At 41.1% G+C, this 17,500-nt stretch overlaps 1 protein-coding gene across 1 annotated transcript in view; it reads left to right on the top strand.

Annotated features, from left to right (window-relative positions):
• LOC109917838 (ferroxidase HEPHL1-like) overlaps nt 1-17,500 on the top strand; it is a 266,721-nt gene that overhangs the window by 177,792 nt on the left and 71,429 nt on the right. Inside the window, exon 20 of the mRNA XM_048598134.1 lies at nt 1,752-1,888. Within this exon, the coding sequence (XP_048454091.1) occupies nt 1,752-1,888 (137 nt within the window). The remainder of the gene's footprint in view (nt 1-1,751; nt 1,889-17,500) is intronic.

Here is a 17,500-nt window from a genome sequence, read left to right on the forward strand (position 1 = left end):
GCTTGGCCTGCTGTGTTCATCCAACTCTACACCTTGTTATCTCGAATGTTCAGATGGGCCTGATTGATGTTAGTATACCCAGTAACTTGAATTTTTAACATTGCAAATTTGCAGAGGTTTTTAAGTTTAGTGCAATTGTTATTAATGTAATCAATGAGGATTGATTACACTGAATATTGTGACTCGAGTTTAAATGGTGTATCAAATGTTACAAATATTACACTAATTATACAGTAAAAACCAACAACCATGGCAAATAACAATTACTGTTCCTGTGTTGGCAGGGTTATCTTCGTCATGATTTCTTGACTTTGTTAAGTCAGCATGTATCCACTCTTGCGCTGTCATCCTCAAAACCTACTGCAGTGGAATATTCCCTTTTACACCCTCTTTTTCAGAGATAGTCTGGGGTTCATTATTCACAAGAGCTGATTGTCCTATGAAAGCTCCCTTGTTATCAGTACCCAATGCTATATCAAATTTTTTGTCTATTGCATTAGTGTAAAAACCCACCCTTGCATTATCTGTCATCCTCAGTGAGTTTTATAGACAAAAAGACCAATTGTGCAGCCTCTGAATTGAGACCAATATCAAAGATCTGGTGAGTGAACTGCTAATAGTGTTTGCCTGCCCTCAGATAGTGGTCCTCGCTCAACAAGATTTGCATCTCCATTGCCCCAACATAACTAGAATTTTAAGAACAACTCAACATGCAACTGTGGTAACATGGATCAGACAATGAATGAGTATAGGGCACTAAAATTTGCTGTCTTTGGGTTCAAGGCAATCCATCTACCAACACAGTACTGTGACTTAGCTGTATCCATATTAGACTTGTAAAGCTGCACGGTGCCTGAAATAACTGCACAGAGGCAGGCACCCCCATCACTTACTTGTGCGCAGTACACTGGCTGTGGCCAGCCTGTTCAGTGTCAATCTCCTGAACTGACAAGATTCTAAATCCCCAGTTGATATTGGTCAGCCAGTGCCTCCTGATTGGCCCAGGTTAACAATCCCAATCAAAGACCTCGTCAATGAGGTCCACCTGGTTTCAATCACTACAACGCCATATGCAAGAAGAAGACACTTGCTGTTTCTGTTTTAGCATCACCTTCAGGACTGCATTTATTATCTCTCTTTGTCCTGTTCTCCAAGGTGAGTTCTTACACTCTAATGGCATTTCTTCTTTTACTTTCAAGCTTACTTTCTAGCAAAGGCTTCAGTATTCCTATTTGCCTTTATAAGTTGTGAATATCCAGAATTGTTTCTAAGTAATGTTAATGGACTGGATAGCCATTATAAACTGTTTAGTTATTATAATTCTTTATCAGGTTGTTGTACTATGAGCTGATTCACTCACTTGAGTAATTCTAATTTCACATACTAACTCTCTCAGACCCCAGTGGGCAATTAATTAAACAAGATTAACTGAAAATCCTAACCATTGCTTTGATATATACTTGTAGTTAATTGTTCAAACTATGTATCCAGTTGCGCTTCTACTATAGCAGAGGCACCTTTCCAGGCTAGCTACATGACTGAAGAATAATTATTCCACAGGATTGTTTCTTGAGAGATGATGCTTACAGCACCAACCCATTCCAAGCTGAATACTAAAGATAGTTTATTCTAAGCATATTTCTAATTTCTAACAACTACCCATTTAGTATGCCATTTCCTGTTTCAAACCACTTTATTTTGGTTTTAATTTTCAGTACATTTAAATCATCTTTTCTTTTCTTTTAAAATAGGTACCCAGATTAGTTGCTTCTCCCCAAGTTCTTTTTCTTGGCGACAAGCAGCTTATGTTGATGCCTACTGCTGGGCTTCGCTGCATCGACCTTTACCAAAGCATGATGCAGAAAGAATACCACTGTGGCTTCATAAGGTAAAACAATTTCATAAAGCTTTATTTTCTAGTGTAATTGTTTCATTATTTTATAATTACAGTTGCAAAACCACTATATATAATAAGTATTTTGACAAGAAACCATAAGACGTAGGAGCAGAAGTAGACCTTTTGGCCCATTGCGTCTGCTCGGCCGTTCAGTGAGATTGTGGTTGATCTGATAATCCACAACTCTGCATTTCTGCTTTTTCCCCATAATCCTTGATTTCCTTACTGATTTAAAAACCTGTTTGTCTCAGCCTTGAATATACTTAATGACCTAGCTTCAATGGCCATCTGTGGTAAAGAATGCAACAGATTCGCATTTGCTTCAGCTCTGTCTTAAATGGGTACCCGCTAATTTTGAGATTATGCCATCTGGTCCATGTGCAAAGTGGAATAAGACCTGGACAATATCCAGGCTTGGGCTGAAGAGAGGCCAGTAACAAACATGCCTCACAAATACCAGAGAGTGACTGTCTGTATTGGAGGCAATCTAACCATCACCCCTTGGCATTATTGTGACTGAACGCCCCATTATAAACATCCCCGGTTTAACCATTGACCAGAAACTGAACTGATCTAGCCATGGTCCAGCTCCAAAAATGCTCCAGAAGCTTGATACCATTCAAGACTGAGCAGCCCACATTACTGGCACCACATCCACTCTCTCTACCATCAATGCTTAGTAATAGCAGTGTGAACTACCTACATGGCCTTCCAAACCCACGACCACTGCCATCTAGAAGAGCAAAGGCAGCAGATACTGGGGCGTCACGGTGGCTCAGTAGTTAGCACTGCTGCCTCACAGCTCAGGGACTCAGGCTTGATTCCAGCCCCGGGCAACTGTCTGTGTGGAGCTTGCACATTCTCCCTGTGTCTGCATGGGTTTCCTCCGGATGCTCCGGTTTCCTCCCGCGGTCCAAGGATGTGCAGGCTAGGTAGATTGGCCGTACTAAATTGCCTGTAGTGTTCAGGGCTGTGTAGATTACGTGGGTTATATGGGTCTGGGTGGGATGCTGCAAGGGTCAGTGTCGACTTGTTGGGACAAAGGGCCTGTTTCCTCGCTGTAGGGATTCTATGATTCTATGATACTTGGGAGCAACATCCCCTGCAAGCTCCCTCCAAGCCACTCACCATCCTGACTTGGAAATGTATTGCATTCCTTCATTATCTCTCGTCAAAATCCTGGAATCGGCTTTCAATGGTGATCTGGGTCTACCTATATTACATGGACTGCAGTTGTTCAAGAAGGCAGCTCACCACCACCTTCTCAATGGTAACTAGGGACAGGCAATAAATGCTGGCCCAGTCAATGACACCCAAGTCCTGCAAGCTCATGTAACACCGCTGTTTAAGAACAGAGGAAGGCAGAAGATGGGAACCTATAGGCTAGCTAGCCTGATCTCAGCAGTTAGGTAGATTTTGGAGTCCATTATTAAGGCATTTTTGTTTGCCATTTATATAAACAAATTAGAAGAGAATATAGAAGGTGTAGTTTGTAAGTTTGCAGATGACACCAAAATTAGTGTTAGAGAGCTAGTGAAAAATATTATCTAAAAACACAGAGATTGTGATCAATTGGGTCAATGGGCTGAGGAGTGGCAGATGGAGTTTGATCTGGATAAATGCAAGCTATTGCACTTTGGCAAAACAAACAAGGGCTGTACTTTTAATAGTATAAGTAGGTTCTTGGGTAGTGTTGTAGGAAAGAGAGACCTAGGAGTTCACGTACAATTCTTCGAAGTTTGCATCACATGTAGACAGGGTGGTTAAGAAGGTATTTAGCACACTTGCTTTCATTGCTCAGATCTTTTGAGTATAGGAGTTGGGAAGTCATGTTGAGTTTGTACAGGACATTGGTGGGGCCTCTTCTGGAATACTGTGTCCAGTTCTGGTCACCAAGATACAGGAACGATATTATTAAGCCAGAGAAGGTACAGAAGAGATTTACCAGGATGTTGCTGGGAATGGAAAGTTTGAGTTATGAGGAGAGGCTGGGACCCTTTTTCACTGGCGTCATAGGAGGTTGAGGTTAATAAAGATTTATAAAATCATGAGTGATACAGATAGGATAAATGGCAGGTGTCTTTTCCATAGGATGGGTGATTTCAAGACTAGTGGGCATATTTTTAAGGTAAGAGGAGAAAGATTTTAAAAAAGACATGAGGGGAAATTTTTTTACAGACTGGTTCCTGTGTGGAATGAGCTTCCAGAGGAAGTGCTGGATGTGGATACAATTAGAATGTTTAAGAGACATTTAGATGAGTACATGAATAAGAAATGTTTGGAGGATATGGGCCAAGCACAGGCAAGCGGTACTAGTTTAGTTTAGGATTATGGTTGGCATGGACTGGTTGGACCAAAGGGTCTGTTTCCATTTTGTATGATTCTATGACTCTGAAATTGCAGAATATTTTGGAAGTGCATGGTAAAATATGGCAGAATCAGCCCAGCTTTGTCAAGGGGAAGTCGTGGTTGAAAAATCTGTTAGAGTTCTTTGTCTAAACTAGCTCGTTAGCTCCTCAAAGGTGAGCCAGTGTATGTGATCAGTTTGGATTTCCAGAAGGCCTTTGACAAGTTGCTGCACAGGAGGCTGCTAAATATGATAAGAGCACATGGTTTTAGGGGCAGGCTATTGGCATGGCTAGAGGATTGGCTGACTGACATTAATTTCAAGAGTTCTGGAATACAAAACCAGAGATATACTGCTGAAGCTGTGTTAAACTCTGGTCAGACCACATTTGGAATATTGTGAGCAGTTTTGGGCCCTTATCTAAGGGCTCTGGTCTCAACCACATTTCATAAGACATTCCTCCAGTACCCAGGAATCTAGTGAGGCTTTTCTGGACTGCCCCAATGTCAGTACATCTTTCTTAAATTTTCTTTCACAGTTTTTCCATTGTGGTCTGAGTAATGCCTTGTATAGCTATAGCATGACCTCCTTATTTTCAAACTTCATTTTCTTTGAAATAAGGGCCAACATTTCACTGCCTTCCCTGTTACCTGCTCAACTTGTCTGTTAGCTTTTAGTGATTTATGCACAAGGACTCTCAAGTTCATTTGTGTTATATCTTTTTCCATTTAAATAATATTCAGCCCCTCTATTATTCCTGCCTCACATTTTACCACATCCTATTCCATCAGCCAAGACTTTGTCCACTTACTTAACCTGACTATATGTCTCTGCAGAGTCTTTGTGTCATCTTCATCTCCTGTGATCCCACCTGTTTTTGTATCATTTGCAAGTTTGGCTGTGGTACCTTCACTTTCCTCATCCAAGTCATTAATCTGTATTGTAAATATTTGTGGTCCCAGCATCACTTCCAATGGCACACCACTAGTTACTTAAAGTCATAGTGTCATACAGCATGGAAACATGCCCTTTGGTTCAACCAGTCCATGCTGAATATAATCCCAAAATAAACTAGTCCTACCTGCCTGCTTCGGCTCCATATCTCTCCAAACGATTCCTATTCATGTACTTATCCAAATGTCTCTTAAACATTGTAATTGTACCCACATCCACCACTTCCTCAGGAAGCCATGGGAAATACAGGGATAAGGTAGGGGGTGGATCTGGTTGGGATGCTGTTCAGAGAGTTCAGTGTGGATTTGATGAGCCGAATGGCCTGCTTCCACACGGTAGGCACTCTGATTCTAAGTTCATTCCACATGCAAACTACCCTCTGTGTTTTAAAAAAGAATGCCCTTTATGTCTTTTTTAAATCTGCCTCCTCACATCTTAAGAATGTATGCCCTAGTCTTGAAATCCCCCATCCCAGGGAAAAGACATCTCCCATTAACTTTATCTATACACTTCATGATTTTACAAACTTCCATATGTCGCCTCTCAACCTCCTACGCTCCAGTGAAAGAAGTCCCAGCTTAATCAGCTTTTCTTTATAACTCAAACCTTCCATACCTGGCAACATCCTGGTCAATCTCTTCTGAACCTTGTCCAGCTTAACAATATCCTTCCTATAACTTGGCGACCAGAACTGGACACAGTATTCCAGAAGAGACCTCATCAATATCCTGTAAAACCTCAACATGACTTGCCAACTCCTATACTCAAAGGACTGAGCAATGAGGGAAGCACGCCAAATGCCTTTTTAACCATCCTGTCTATATGTGACGCAAACTTTAAAGAATTATATACGTGAACCCCTAGGTCTCTCTGTTCTACAACACTACCCAAGCCCCTACCATTAATTGTATAAGTCTCACCCTTGTTTGTTGTATCAAAATGCAATACCTCACATTTATCCAGATTGAATTCCATCTGTTATTTTTCAGCCAGCTGACCCATTTGATCAAGATCCATTTGTAATCTTAGAAACTATGTCACCGATTTTGGTGTCATCTGCAAACTTACTAACCCTATATTCTCATCCAAATCACTTATATAAATGACAAACAAAAGAGGACCCAGAACCAATCCCTATTGGTAGTCCTTTGTTGCTTATTGCAATTTTAAGAATCATCTGGCTTGCCACTAATCTTTGGCAAAATATGTTTTTATTTCTATCCTGGTTAATCATGGTTGGCTTATCACCTTCCGAGAATTCTTCTTTATTACTGGGATATATCTATCTGTGAGCCATTAACTATTTGCTTAAATGTCTGTCATGTTCTTCAATTGTCTTTCCAGCTAAACTCCTTTCCCAGTCCAATCCAGCTAGCTCTGCCTCATTGCCTTATAATTACCCTTATTTAAGCTTAGCATAGTTGTTTCTTCCCCCTCAAACTGAATGCTAAATTCTATGATGGTCACTGTTTTCTAGGGGATCTTTTACTCAGATATTATTTCGTAAACCTACATCATTGCATCTTACCAGATCTGAAATAGCCTGATCTCTAGTTGGATCGACAATATTTTGTGCTAAAAAATTGTCCTGAATACACCTTATGAACTCTTCCTCACAGCTACCTCTGCTAATCTTACTATCCCAATCTATTTGAGGATTAAAATCACCCGTGATTAGAATATTGCCTTTTTTATACGTCCACATCATAGAACAGTAGAGCACAGGAACAGGCCCTTCGGCCCACCATGTCTGTGTCAACTATAATGCCATGCTAAACTAATTCCATCTGCCTGCACATAGAGTAATAGAATCATAGAGATACGCAGCACAGAAACAGACCCGTCAGTCTAACTCGTCCATGCCGACCAGCTATCCTAGATAAATCTAGTCCCACTTGCCAGCATTTGGCCCAAATCCCTCTTAAACCCTTTCTATTCATATACCGATTCAGATGCCTTTTAAATGTTGTAACCATTCCAGCCTCCGCCACTTCCTCTGGCAGCTCATTCCATACACGCACCACCCTCTACGTGATAGTTGCCCCTTAGGTCACTTTTATATCTTTTCCCCTCTCACCTTAAACCTGTGCCCCCCAGTTTTAGACTCTACCACTCTAGGGAAAAGACCTTGTCTATTTATCCTATCCATGCCCCTCATGATTTTATAAACCTCTGTAAGGTCACCCCTCAGCCTCAGATGCTGCAGGGAAAATAGCTCCAGCCTATTCAGCCTCTTCCTACAGCTCAAACCCTCCAAATCTTTTCTGAACCCTTTCTAGTTTCACAACATCTTTCCTATAGGAGGGAATCTATAATTGTACAGAATACTCCAAAGTGCCCTAACCAATGTACTGTACAGCTGCAACATTTCCTCCCAACTCCTATACTCAATGCACTGACCAATAAAAGCAAGCATACCAAATGCCGCCTTCACTATGCTATCTATCTGTGACTCCACTTTCAAGAAACTATGAACCTGCACTCTAAGATCTCTTTGTCCAGCATGATTTGTATCTCTCTATTCCCGGTCTGTTCACATGTCTGTCTAAATGTCTGTTAAACTTTGCTAATAGATCTGCTTCTACCGGTTCCCCTGGCAGCACATTCTAGGCATCTACCACCCTCTAAATTTTGAAAAAAAAACTTTCCTCGCACATCTCCTTTAAATTTTTCTCCTCTCGCCTTAAACCTATGACTCGTAGTATATGACTTTTCCACCATGGGAACAAAAGACTAACTATCCACCCTATTTATGCTTCTCATAATTTTATGTGCTTCTATCACATCTCCCCTCAGCCTCTGGCACTCTACTGAAAACAATCCAAGTTTGCCCAAACTGTCCTTGTGGCTAATACACTCTCTAATCCAAGCAACATCCTGGTCAACCTCTTTTGTACCCTGTCCAAAGCCTTCACATCCTTCCTATAGTGTGGTGACCATAACTGTGCACAGTACTCCAAAAGTGGCCTAATTAAGTCTTATACACCTGCAACGTGACTTGCCAACTTTTCTACTCAATGACTCGCCCAATGAAGGCAAGCATACCATAAACCACCTTTACCACCTTTATCCACTTGTGTTGCCACTTTTGGGGAGCTGTGGACTTCGACCCCAAGATCCTTCTATGTATCAATGCTCCCAAGGGTCCTGCCATTTGCTGTATATTTTCCTCTTTCGTTTGAGCTCCCAAAATGCATTGTCTCACTTGTCCAGATTAAACTCCATCTGCCATTTCACTGCTCACCTTTCCAACTGCTCTATACCTGACTGTTTCGCTTGATAACCTTTCTGATCATCTCTTGATTTATTCTCTGTCCTACTGTATTGCTAATGGGAGGGGTCCTGTTGACTTACCAGCAACATCTTTCCCTTATTATTTCCCTCTCCCACCTTATGGATTTTACGTCTTTCAATCTAAGATCAATTCTTGCTATTTCATCTTGTACTAAGAGTGCTATTCATCATTCTTTACTTCCTGCCTATCATTTAAGAAGCTACATAACCCTGAATATTTAATTCTCAGCTTGATCTCCTTGTATCAATGTAAAATGAATACATTTATCTGTCTTTACCAAAGACAGGAATGCTCCGCAGGCCATGATGACAGAGGAGAGAACTCTCACTAGAAGCATTCTAAATGGACAGCGCAGAGATGTTGGATAGAGTGTTGTTAGTTAAAGTCGATAAGGCACTGGGACCAGATGAGAAGGATTCAAGAGTTTGAAGGAAGTGAGAGTGGAAATTTCAAGGGCATTAGCTAACATCTTTCACTAGATTCTGTTTTGGCACTAGAAGACTGGAAAATTGTAAAAATTACAGCCTTATCCTTACCTTTTTTGAATAAGTTCAACAATAACAGACAAGTCAGTTTAAGCCAGTGGTGAGGAAGCTTCTAGAGCCAATTATTTGGACTAGAATTAGTCATTACATGGGAAAAGGTGAATCCAAGAGTCACCATGGATTTCTGAAGGAGAAATAATGTTTAACTGACTTGTTGGAGTTTTTCTTTTGGATAGGTAACAGGCTTGATAATGCGGTGTACACAAACTTTCCGAAGGCATTTCTGCAGTATCGCATTACAAACCTGTGAGGAAAGTTTTATAGGTCATGGATAAGAATTAGTAGCAAATGGGTACAAAACGGGCTGAGTGATGGCAAACAGAGAGTAATGGGTCAATGGATATTTTTTGGGGTGGAAGGAGGTTTGTAGTGGAGTTTGCAGGGGACCAGTCTCAGGAAATATATGTATATATTAATGATCTAGGTCTTGATATGCTGGAGGCAATTTCAAAGTTCGCAGATAAGACAAAACCTGGAAGAATTGCCATCTGTGAGGACAGTGCAGTACGCCAGAAAGAAATAGGTGTGTTGGTGGAGTGGACAGATAGGTAGCAGATGATAAGGTGTAGAGCTGGATGAACACAGCAGGCCAAGCAGCATCATAGGAGCAGGAAGGCTGACGTTTCGGGAGTTTTTTTTTTAGATTTAGATGTATTTATTAGTCACATGTACTAAGTACAGGAATATGTAGGTACAGCGAAAAGTGCAAAAGTTGATATTCATTGGCCCGCATGGTTACAAAAACCAGAATGAAAAGATTTAACAGAGCCAAAAAGCCAAAAAGACAAGGCCCAAGTACTCAGCTCCTACCGCACCGTTCGCGGTCGCGACCCGACTCTTTCTCGGCTGCTTCGGTAGGTAGTTGAAAGGGCGGGGTGTGGGTGGTGGTGGGGGTGTAGGTGGGGTGGGTGTGGTGGGGTGGGGAGGGGATAGAATTACTACAGAGAGGAGAGAGAAGAAGAAGAAAAAAGAAAGGAAAAGTTAAGGGAATTGGCGAGCAAAGTGGATCTCCGAATGGAACGACTTATCCTGCCACCGTCTTGCCAAGTTTCAATGCAGAGAATCGTGAGGTGGTGCATTTTGATCAGACGAACATTGAAAGACCACACAAAATAGGGCTACAATTCTATAGGTGGTGCAGAAGCAGAAGGACCTGGGATATATGTGTACAGATCATTTAAAGTGGATGGACAAGTAGAGAGAGTAGTAAGCATAGTGTACAACATTCTCGGCTTACAAATAGGGGTATGGAGTACAAGAATAAAGCGGTGATGTTGAACTTACATAGAACATAGAATGGCACAGGACAGGAATGGGCCCTTCAGCCCACAATGTCGTGCCAAACATGATGCCAAATTAAGTTAATCCCTTCTGCCTACCCTTGGTACATATCCCTCCTTTCCTTGCATTTTCATGTGCTTATCTAAAAGTCCTTTAAACGCCCCTATTATATCTGCCTCCACCACTGCATTCCAGGCTGCTACCACTGTCTGCATAAAAATAAAACTTTCCCCTCCCATCACATCTCCTTTGAACTTGCCCCCTTTTGCCTTAAATGCATGACCCCTGGTTTTAGACATCTCAACTCTGGGGGAAAAAGATTCTGATAGTCAGCCATTTCTATGCATCTCATAATTTTATAGACTTCTATCAAGGCTCCCCTCAGTCTCTGCCACTCCAGAGAAAATAATCCCAGTCTTTCTAGCCTCTCCTTATAGCTCATACCTCTAATCCAAGCAGCATCCTGGTAGACTTCTTCTGCACCCTCTCCAAGCCTCCACATCCTTCCTGTAATGTGGTAACCAGAAATGAATGCAATACTTGATAAGTGTGGCCTAACCAACGTTTTATAAAGCTGCAATATGACATTTTGACTCTTGTATTCAATTCTCTGACCAATCAAGGCAAGCATGCCATACACCTTCTTTACCACCCTATCTACTTGCGTAACTACTTTGAGGGAGCTGTGGACTTGAACTACAAGATCCCTCTGTGCATCAGTGCTGTTCAGGATCTTGCTATTAACTATATTTTTCTTTTAATGTTTGATCTCCCAAGTGGCACCACCTCACACTTACATGGATTAAACTCCATCTGCCATTTCTCCGTCCATATCTGCAACTGATCTAGATCCCACTATTTCCTTTGATAATCTTTTACACTATCCACAACTCCACTGATCTTTGTATTGTCTAAAAACTTACTAACCCACCCATCTACATTTTCATCCAAGTCATTTATATATATCACAAACAAGAGAGGTCCCAGTACAGATCCTACAGAACATCACTAGTCTTGGACCTTGAGCCAGAAAAACAATCACTACCCTCTGCTTTCTATGAGCAAGCCAATGCTGACTCCATGTAACCAAGTCACCATGGATCCCATGCATCTTTATCTTCTGAATGAGCCTATCATGAGGGACCTTGTCGAAAGCCTTAGTAAAATCCATGTAGACTACATCCATTGCTCTACCCTCATTGTCATCTCCTTAAAATTCAATCAGGTTAATAAGACATGACCTGTCCTGCACAAAGCCATGCTGACTATCCCTAATTAGGCCATGCTCTTCCAAATGCGTTTAAATCGTATCCCTACGAATTCTCTCCAATAGCTTCCCAACCACCAATGAGAGATACACCAATGTATAGTTTCCTGGATTTCTCTATTTCGCCTCTTGAACAGAGGAACAACATTAGCTACTCACCAGTCCTCTGGGGCTCCTCCAGTGGCTAGCAAGGATACAAAAATCTTGGTCAAGGCCCCAGTAATCTCCTTCTTGCCTCTCTCAACCTGGGATAGATACCATTGGGCCCTGAGGACTGATCCACCTTGAAGCTCTTCAAGAGACCCAACACTACTACTTTCTTGATTTCAAAATGCCCTACCAATTTGCACGCTCCACACAAATCTCACTGTCTTCCATATCCTTCTCCTGGGTGAATACTGATGCAAAGTACTCAGTTAGGATCTCGCCCACATCCTTTGCCTCCAAGCATAAGTTCCCTCCTTTATCCTTGAGTGATCCTACTTTTTCCCTAGTTAACCCCTTGTTTTAAATATATGTATAGAATGCCTTCGGATTCTCTTTAACGTTGCTTGCCAAGATCATTTCATGGCCCCTTCTTGTTCTCCTAATTCCCTGCTTGAGGTCTTTCCTGCTTTCTTCATATTCCTCATGGAGCCTGTCCAATTCTGGCTTCCTAAACATTGCATAACACAGTGTAGAGCTGGATGAACACAGCAGGCCAGGCAGTATCAGAGGAGCAGGAAAGCTGACGTTTCGGGTCGGGATCCTTCTTCAGAAGGCCTGCTATGTTCCTTTAGCTCCACACTGTGTTATCTCAGACTCCAACATCAGCAGTTCTTACTGTCTCCTAAACTTTACACATGCTTCTTTTTTCTTTCCTTTTTGACTAAATTCACAACCTCCCTCATTATCCCAAGTTCTCTTACCTTACCAGCGTTGTCCTTCCTGCTTACTGGAATATGCCAGTCCTGAACTTTCATGAACAGATCTTTAAACAACTCCCACGTGTCAAATGTGGACTAGCTCGATAAATGCTGCTCCCAATTAACACTCCCTAGCTCTTGTCTAATACTGATGTAATTTGCCCTCCCCCAGTTTAGTGCATTGCCACAAGGTCCTGACTTATCCTTACTCATATCCATCTTAAATCTTAAGGGGCTGTGATCACTGTTTCCAAAATGCTGTCCCACTGAAAGGTCAGTCACTTGGCCAGGTACATTAGCTAATACACAGTCTGGTATGGCCCCTCCTCTAGTTGGATTATCCACATATCGTTTCAAGAAACCCTTTTGAATGCGCATAACAAATTCTGCCCTGTCTATGCCTCTTGCTGTAGGAGAGTCCCAGTTAATATTGGGGAAGTTAATGTCACTGTTATGTCAACCCTGTTGTTTTTGCATCTTTTCATTTATCTGTCTGCATATTTGTTTCTCCATGTCACTGTGGCTGTGGGGAGGCCTATAGCATAATCTTATCAGAATGATTGCTCCCATTTTATTTTTCAGACTACCCATATTGCCTCATGGATGAGTCCTCCAGTATGTCCTCTCTTGACTGCGGATGTGACATTCTCCCAGATTAGTAATGCAACTCCTCCACCTCTTTTACCTTCCTCTCTATCGTGTCTAAAACAACGAAACCCTGGAACGTTGAGCAGCTGGTCCTGTCTGTCTTAACCAAGTCTCTGTAATGGCCACAACTTTATAGTCCCATGTTGTGATCCAGGCTCTAAGCTCATCTGCCTTACCTCTGTAATACTCCTTGCATTGAAATAAACACACTTCAGCCCATTAGTACCATCGTGTTCATTTACCTGTCTCTGCCTGTCCTTCCTTTCTGACTTGGTAGTCCTAACATCTACCTTCCCATCAATCCCTCCACTTGCTGACCTGCTGCTCGGGTTCCCAGCCCCCTGCCACTCTAGTTTAAATTCTCCTGAGTAGCACTAGCGGACCTCCCTGTGAGGATATTGGTTCCCCTCCAGTTTAGGTGCAACCCGTCCCACTTATCCAGGTTACCCCTGCCCCAGAAGAGGTCCCAATGATCCAAGAACCTGAAACCCTGCACCAGCTTCTTAGCCACGCATTCAGCTGTCCTATCTTTCTATTCCTTGCTTCGCTAGCACGTGGCATTGGTAGTAGTGATTACTACCCACAAGGTCCTGCTTTTCAGCCTTTTTCCTAACTCCCTGTACTCACTCCGCAGGGCTTCATCCTTCTTTCTACCTGTCTTGTTGACACCAATCGTTAGACCTGGAGTATTGTGTATGGTTTTGGACACTACATTATTGAAGGATGCGATTGCAATAAAGAGAGTGGCAAAGCAATTTTCAAGAATGATTGCAGCGATGAAGAACTTCAGTTATGAGAACTGATTGAGGAAGTTGGGAATGTTCTTTTTGGAGAGACGAAGGCTGAGAGGAGATCTGCTAGAAGTTATTAAAGTCATGACTGGGTTAGATAGATAGATAGTATGAAGCTGTTCCCACTCTTTTTAAAAAAAAATACAAGAACAAGCAGGGATAGAGTTACAGTGACCTGCAAAAGAAGCACTGGTGAAATAAGGAAAATTGTCTTCACTCAGTTTGGGATGTACTCCCTGGAAGTGTAGTGGAAGCACGTTCAATTGAAGAGGGCATTGGATGATTGCTTAAACAAAAATAATGTGCAAGGATATGGGGAAAAGCATGAGATTGACACTAGGTAATGATGTTCATTTAATAAGCCAGTGCAAGCATGATGGGCCAAATAGCCAGCTCCTATGTCATAACACTTCTCTGATTCTGTGATAACTCCCATGATATCTGTTATAGATCATACCTATTAACCTTCATCTGTGCCATTAATTCATTTATTTTGTTCTCAATATTACACATATTCAACTAAAGAGCCATTAATTTTGCCTTTCTCTTTTTCTTTTACTATTTTTCCCTCTCTGATATTATTTATTTCTATTTTTCTATGTTTGCACACCCTCTGCCCCTCCTGGCACTCTCCAGGTATCATTACTGAAATAGCTGCCCTAGAATGTTTATTTTGTGCAGTAACTTTAGTTAAAGCATCTTCATAACATCACTAATGGAACAACAAACATTTCAACTTTTTAAAATATTTGGTTTCTTAGTTTATATTGTATTAGGAGTATTCATGTGCAGATGACTTGATTGAAGTGTTCAAATAGAATGTTCTAGAATCAAAACATCTCCTTGAAGTTAATCCTTTTTAATAACGTTGTGGATGAGTGTGGGATTTGATCTGAAGTTTATCTTAATATATTTAGTAATATTTACTTCTGAGATTCACAGCATGTGATTGGCAAAATTATCCCTTTTCAGTTTACACTACAAAATGTTAGGTAGCAATTGTATTGTTCTAATTAAGTCTGCATTGTGATGATATTCATGAAAAACACATGCAAAATTCTTTATGTTACTACTTAACTGCAATGTACAATATCTTTAATCGTCAGTGTTGATTCTGTCCTGAGTTCAGCTTTTGTGAGCTGTTTGGAATCTTTCCTGTTTTCAGCATTTATTTCCCTATTGTGCTTCAAGCTAACATCGTCCATGCACTTAAATGTTTATATTATATTGTAAAAGTATTTAATCTAACTTGTATTACTGAGCTAACTTACACACAATATTGTTTCACATAAATATCACAGCAACCATTGTTCTAAGTATTCACTAGGGACTGGATACTGATATACAAAGACATATCTGAAATCCTGAAACATGAGGAGTTGTGAATGAGCAGCTGAATTGTATTCTGTACAAATTGTCGTCTTGTGACATGGACATCCTTCATTCTAATCAACCCCTAACCCTGGTTCAATGACTAGCATAGGATAACACAGCAGAACTAGCACAGAATGTCCCTATAAATGGGATAAAAATCTGCTGAAGCTACAACACAGTATTGCATGCATGCTCGACAGAGGAATGGCAATTAACAATAGTCCACAAAGGAAATAGACATCTCTCTGTCTCTGTCTCTCTCTTCCTCCCCCACCCCGCTTGCTCTCTCTTGGGGAAAGAGAGCAAGAGAGACAGACAATGGCAATGCAGCTTGTGTGACACACACTCCACATTAAGTTTAAAGTAGAAGGCTGCCTTCCATGAATACCTCATAGTGTCAAGTGGCATTAACACACAACTGTGGTATAGTACAATCCTAGACCCCTTGAATAAGCCCCTTCCACTTTGGGTAAAGAGAGTCAAAACTCAAGCACATGTAACTAAGAATGTTGTGCCTGATCATCATCTACCTGAAGAAAAGGAGCCAGTTGAGATTATGACTTTCCTGTTGATTTTTTTTGTATTAATTAATTTTTAGCCGGATTAGAATTTTCCTGGATATTATAAGGGTGAAACGCAATTAATTAATCCCTACCATAAGGGAAATAGGGATTTCAGTAGAATCATAGTAACAGACCCTTCAGTCTGACTCGTCCATGCCGACCAAGTATCCTAAATAAATCTAGTCCCATTTGCCAGCATTTGGCCCATATCCCTCGAAACCATTCCTATTCATATACCCATACAGATGCCTTTTAAGTGTCATAATTGTATCAGCCTCCGCCTCTTCCTCTGTCAGTTCATTCCATGCATGCACCAGCCTCTTTGTGATAAAGTTGCCCCTTAGGTCCCTTTTAAATCTTTCCCCTCTCACCTTAAACCTATGCCATCTAGTTTTGGAGTTCCCCACCCCAGGGAAAAGCCCTTGGCTATTTACCCTATCCATAGCTCTTGTGATTTTATAAACCTCTATAAGGTCACCCCTTAGCCTGTAACGCTCCAGGGAAAATAGCCCCAGCCTATTCAGCCTCTCCCAATAGCTTAAACCCTTCAACCCCAGCAACATCCTTATAAATTTTTTCTGAACCCTTTCACGTTTCACAACATCCTTGCTATAGGAGGGAGACCGGAATTGCACATAATACTCCAAAAGCGGCCTAACTAATGTCCTGTACAGCTGCAACATGACTCCCAACTCCTATACTCAATGCACTGACCAATAAAGACAAGCATACCAAACGTTGTCTTCACTATCCTACCTACCTGCGACTCCACTTTCAAGGAACTGTGAATTTGCACTCCAAGGTTTCTTTGTTCAGTAACACTCCCCAGGACCTTACCATTAAGTATATAAAACCTGCCCTGATTTGTCTTTCCAAAATGCAGCACCTTACATTTATCTAAATTAAACTCCAACTTTGAGATTTTGTTGCAGAGAGGCCATTTATGTTTTTAAACAAAGTTTTTATTAAAATAAGCAAGCGTACAATTTAAGGTTTATATAAAAGACATAACCAGTTTAAAAGGCAAAACCAGTTTAATCCTGAACGGGGAAGATAGCTAGTACATATTTCTAATAGCCAATCTGAGGTCTTTAAGTGTTATGCAGACATTGTTTCTAAAAAAAAAGGAAGGTTATTCATCATGTGGGGTCAGTTTTGTAATGCAGACTAATCCTAGCATTATGGGTTCAATTCCTGCACTGGCTGAGATTACCATGAAGGGGTTTCCTTCTTCTCAACCTCTGTTTTCACCTGAGGTGTGGTAAATCTCAGATATAAACAGCACGAGTCATCACTCTTTAATGAGAGAGCAGCCCTATGGACCAGTAGGGGTGTCTTTATCCATCAAATTGGTAAGTAAGATTACCCTAATCCTGAGTGTCCACAATTAGGCTCAAAACAAACAGATCTATACAAGTGTGCAGGTTCAGAAACTTCATTTTTTTTAGGGTGGGAAGGTTGTATAATTGATTTTATAAGTCAACAGATGTTTTCATAATTCATAAGAGACCACCCTTTTTTTTTGGTTTTCTGTATTTGGTCAAAGGATTACATTTTTTTATTGAATGTACCTGACATATCTGTTTAATTCTATGAAATGTTTTAAACTGTTCTTGGAAAGCAAGACCTTGGG

This window comes from Rhincodon typus, chromosome 6 (assembly GCF_021869965.1).
Source record: "Rhincodon typus isolate 14 chromosome 6, sRhiTyp1.1, whole genome shotgun sequence".
Classification (NCBI taxonomy): Eukaryota; Metazoa; Chordata; class Chondrichthyes; order Orectolobiformes; family Rhincodontidae; genus Rhincodon; species Rhincodon typus.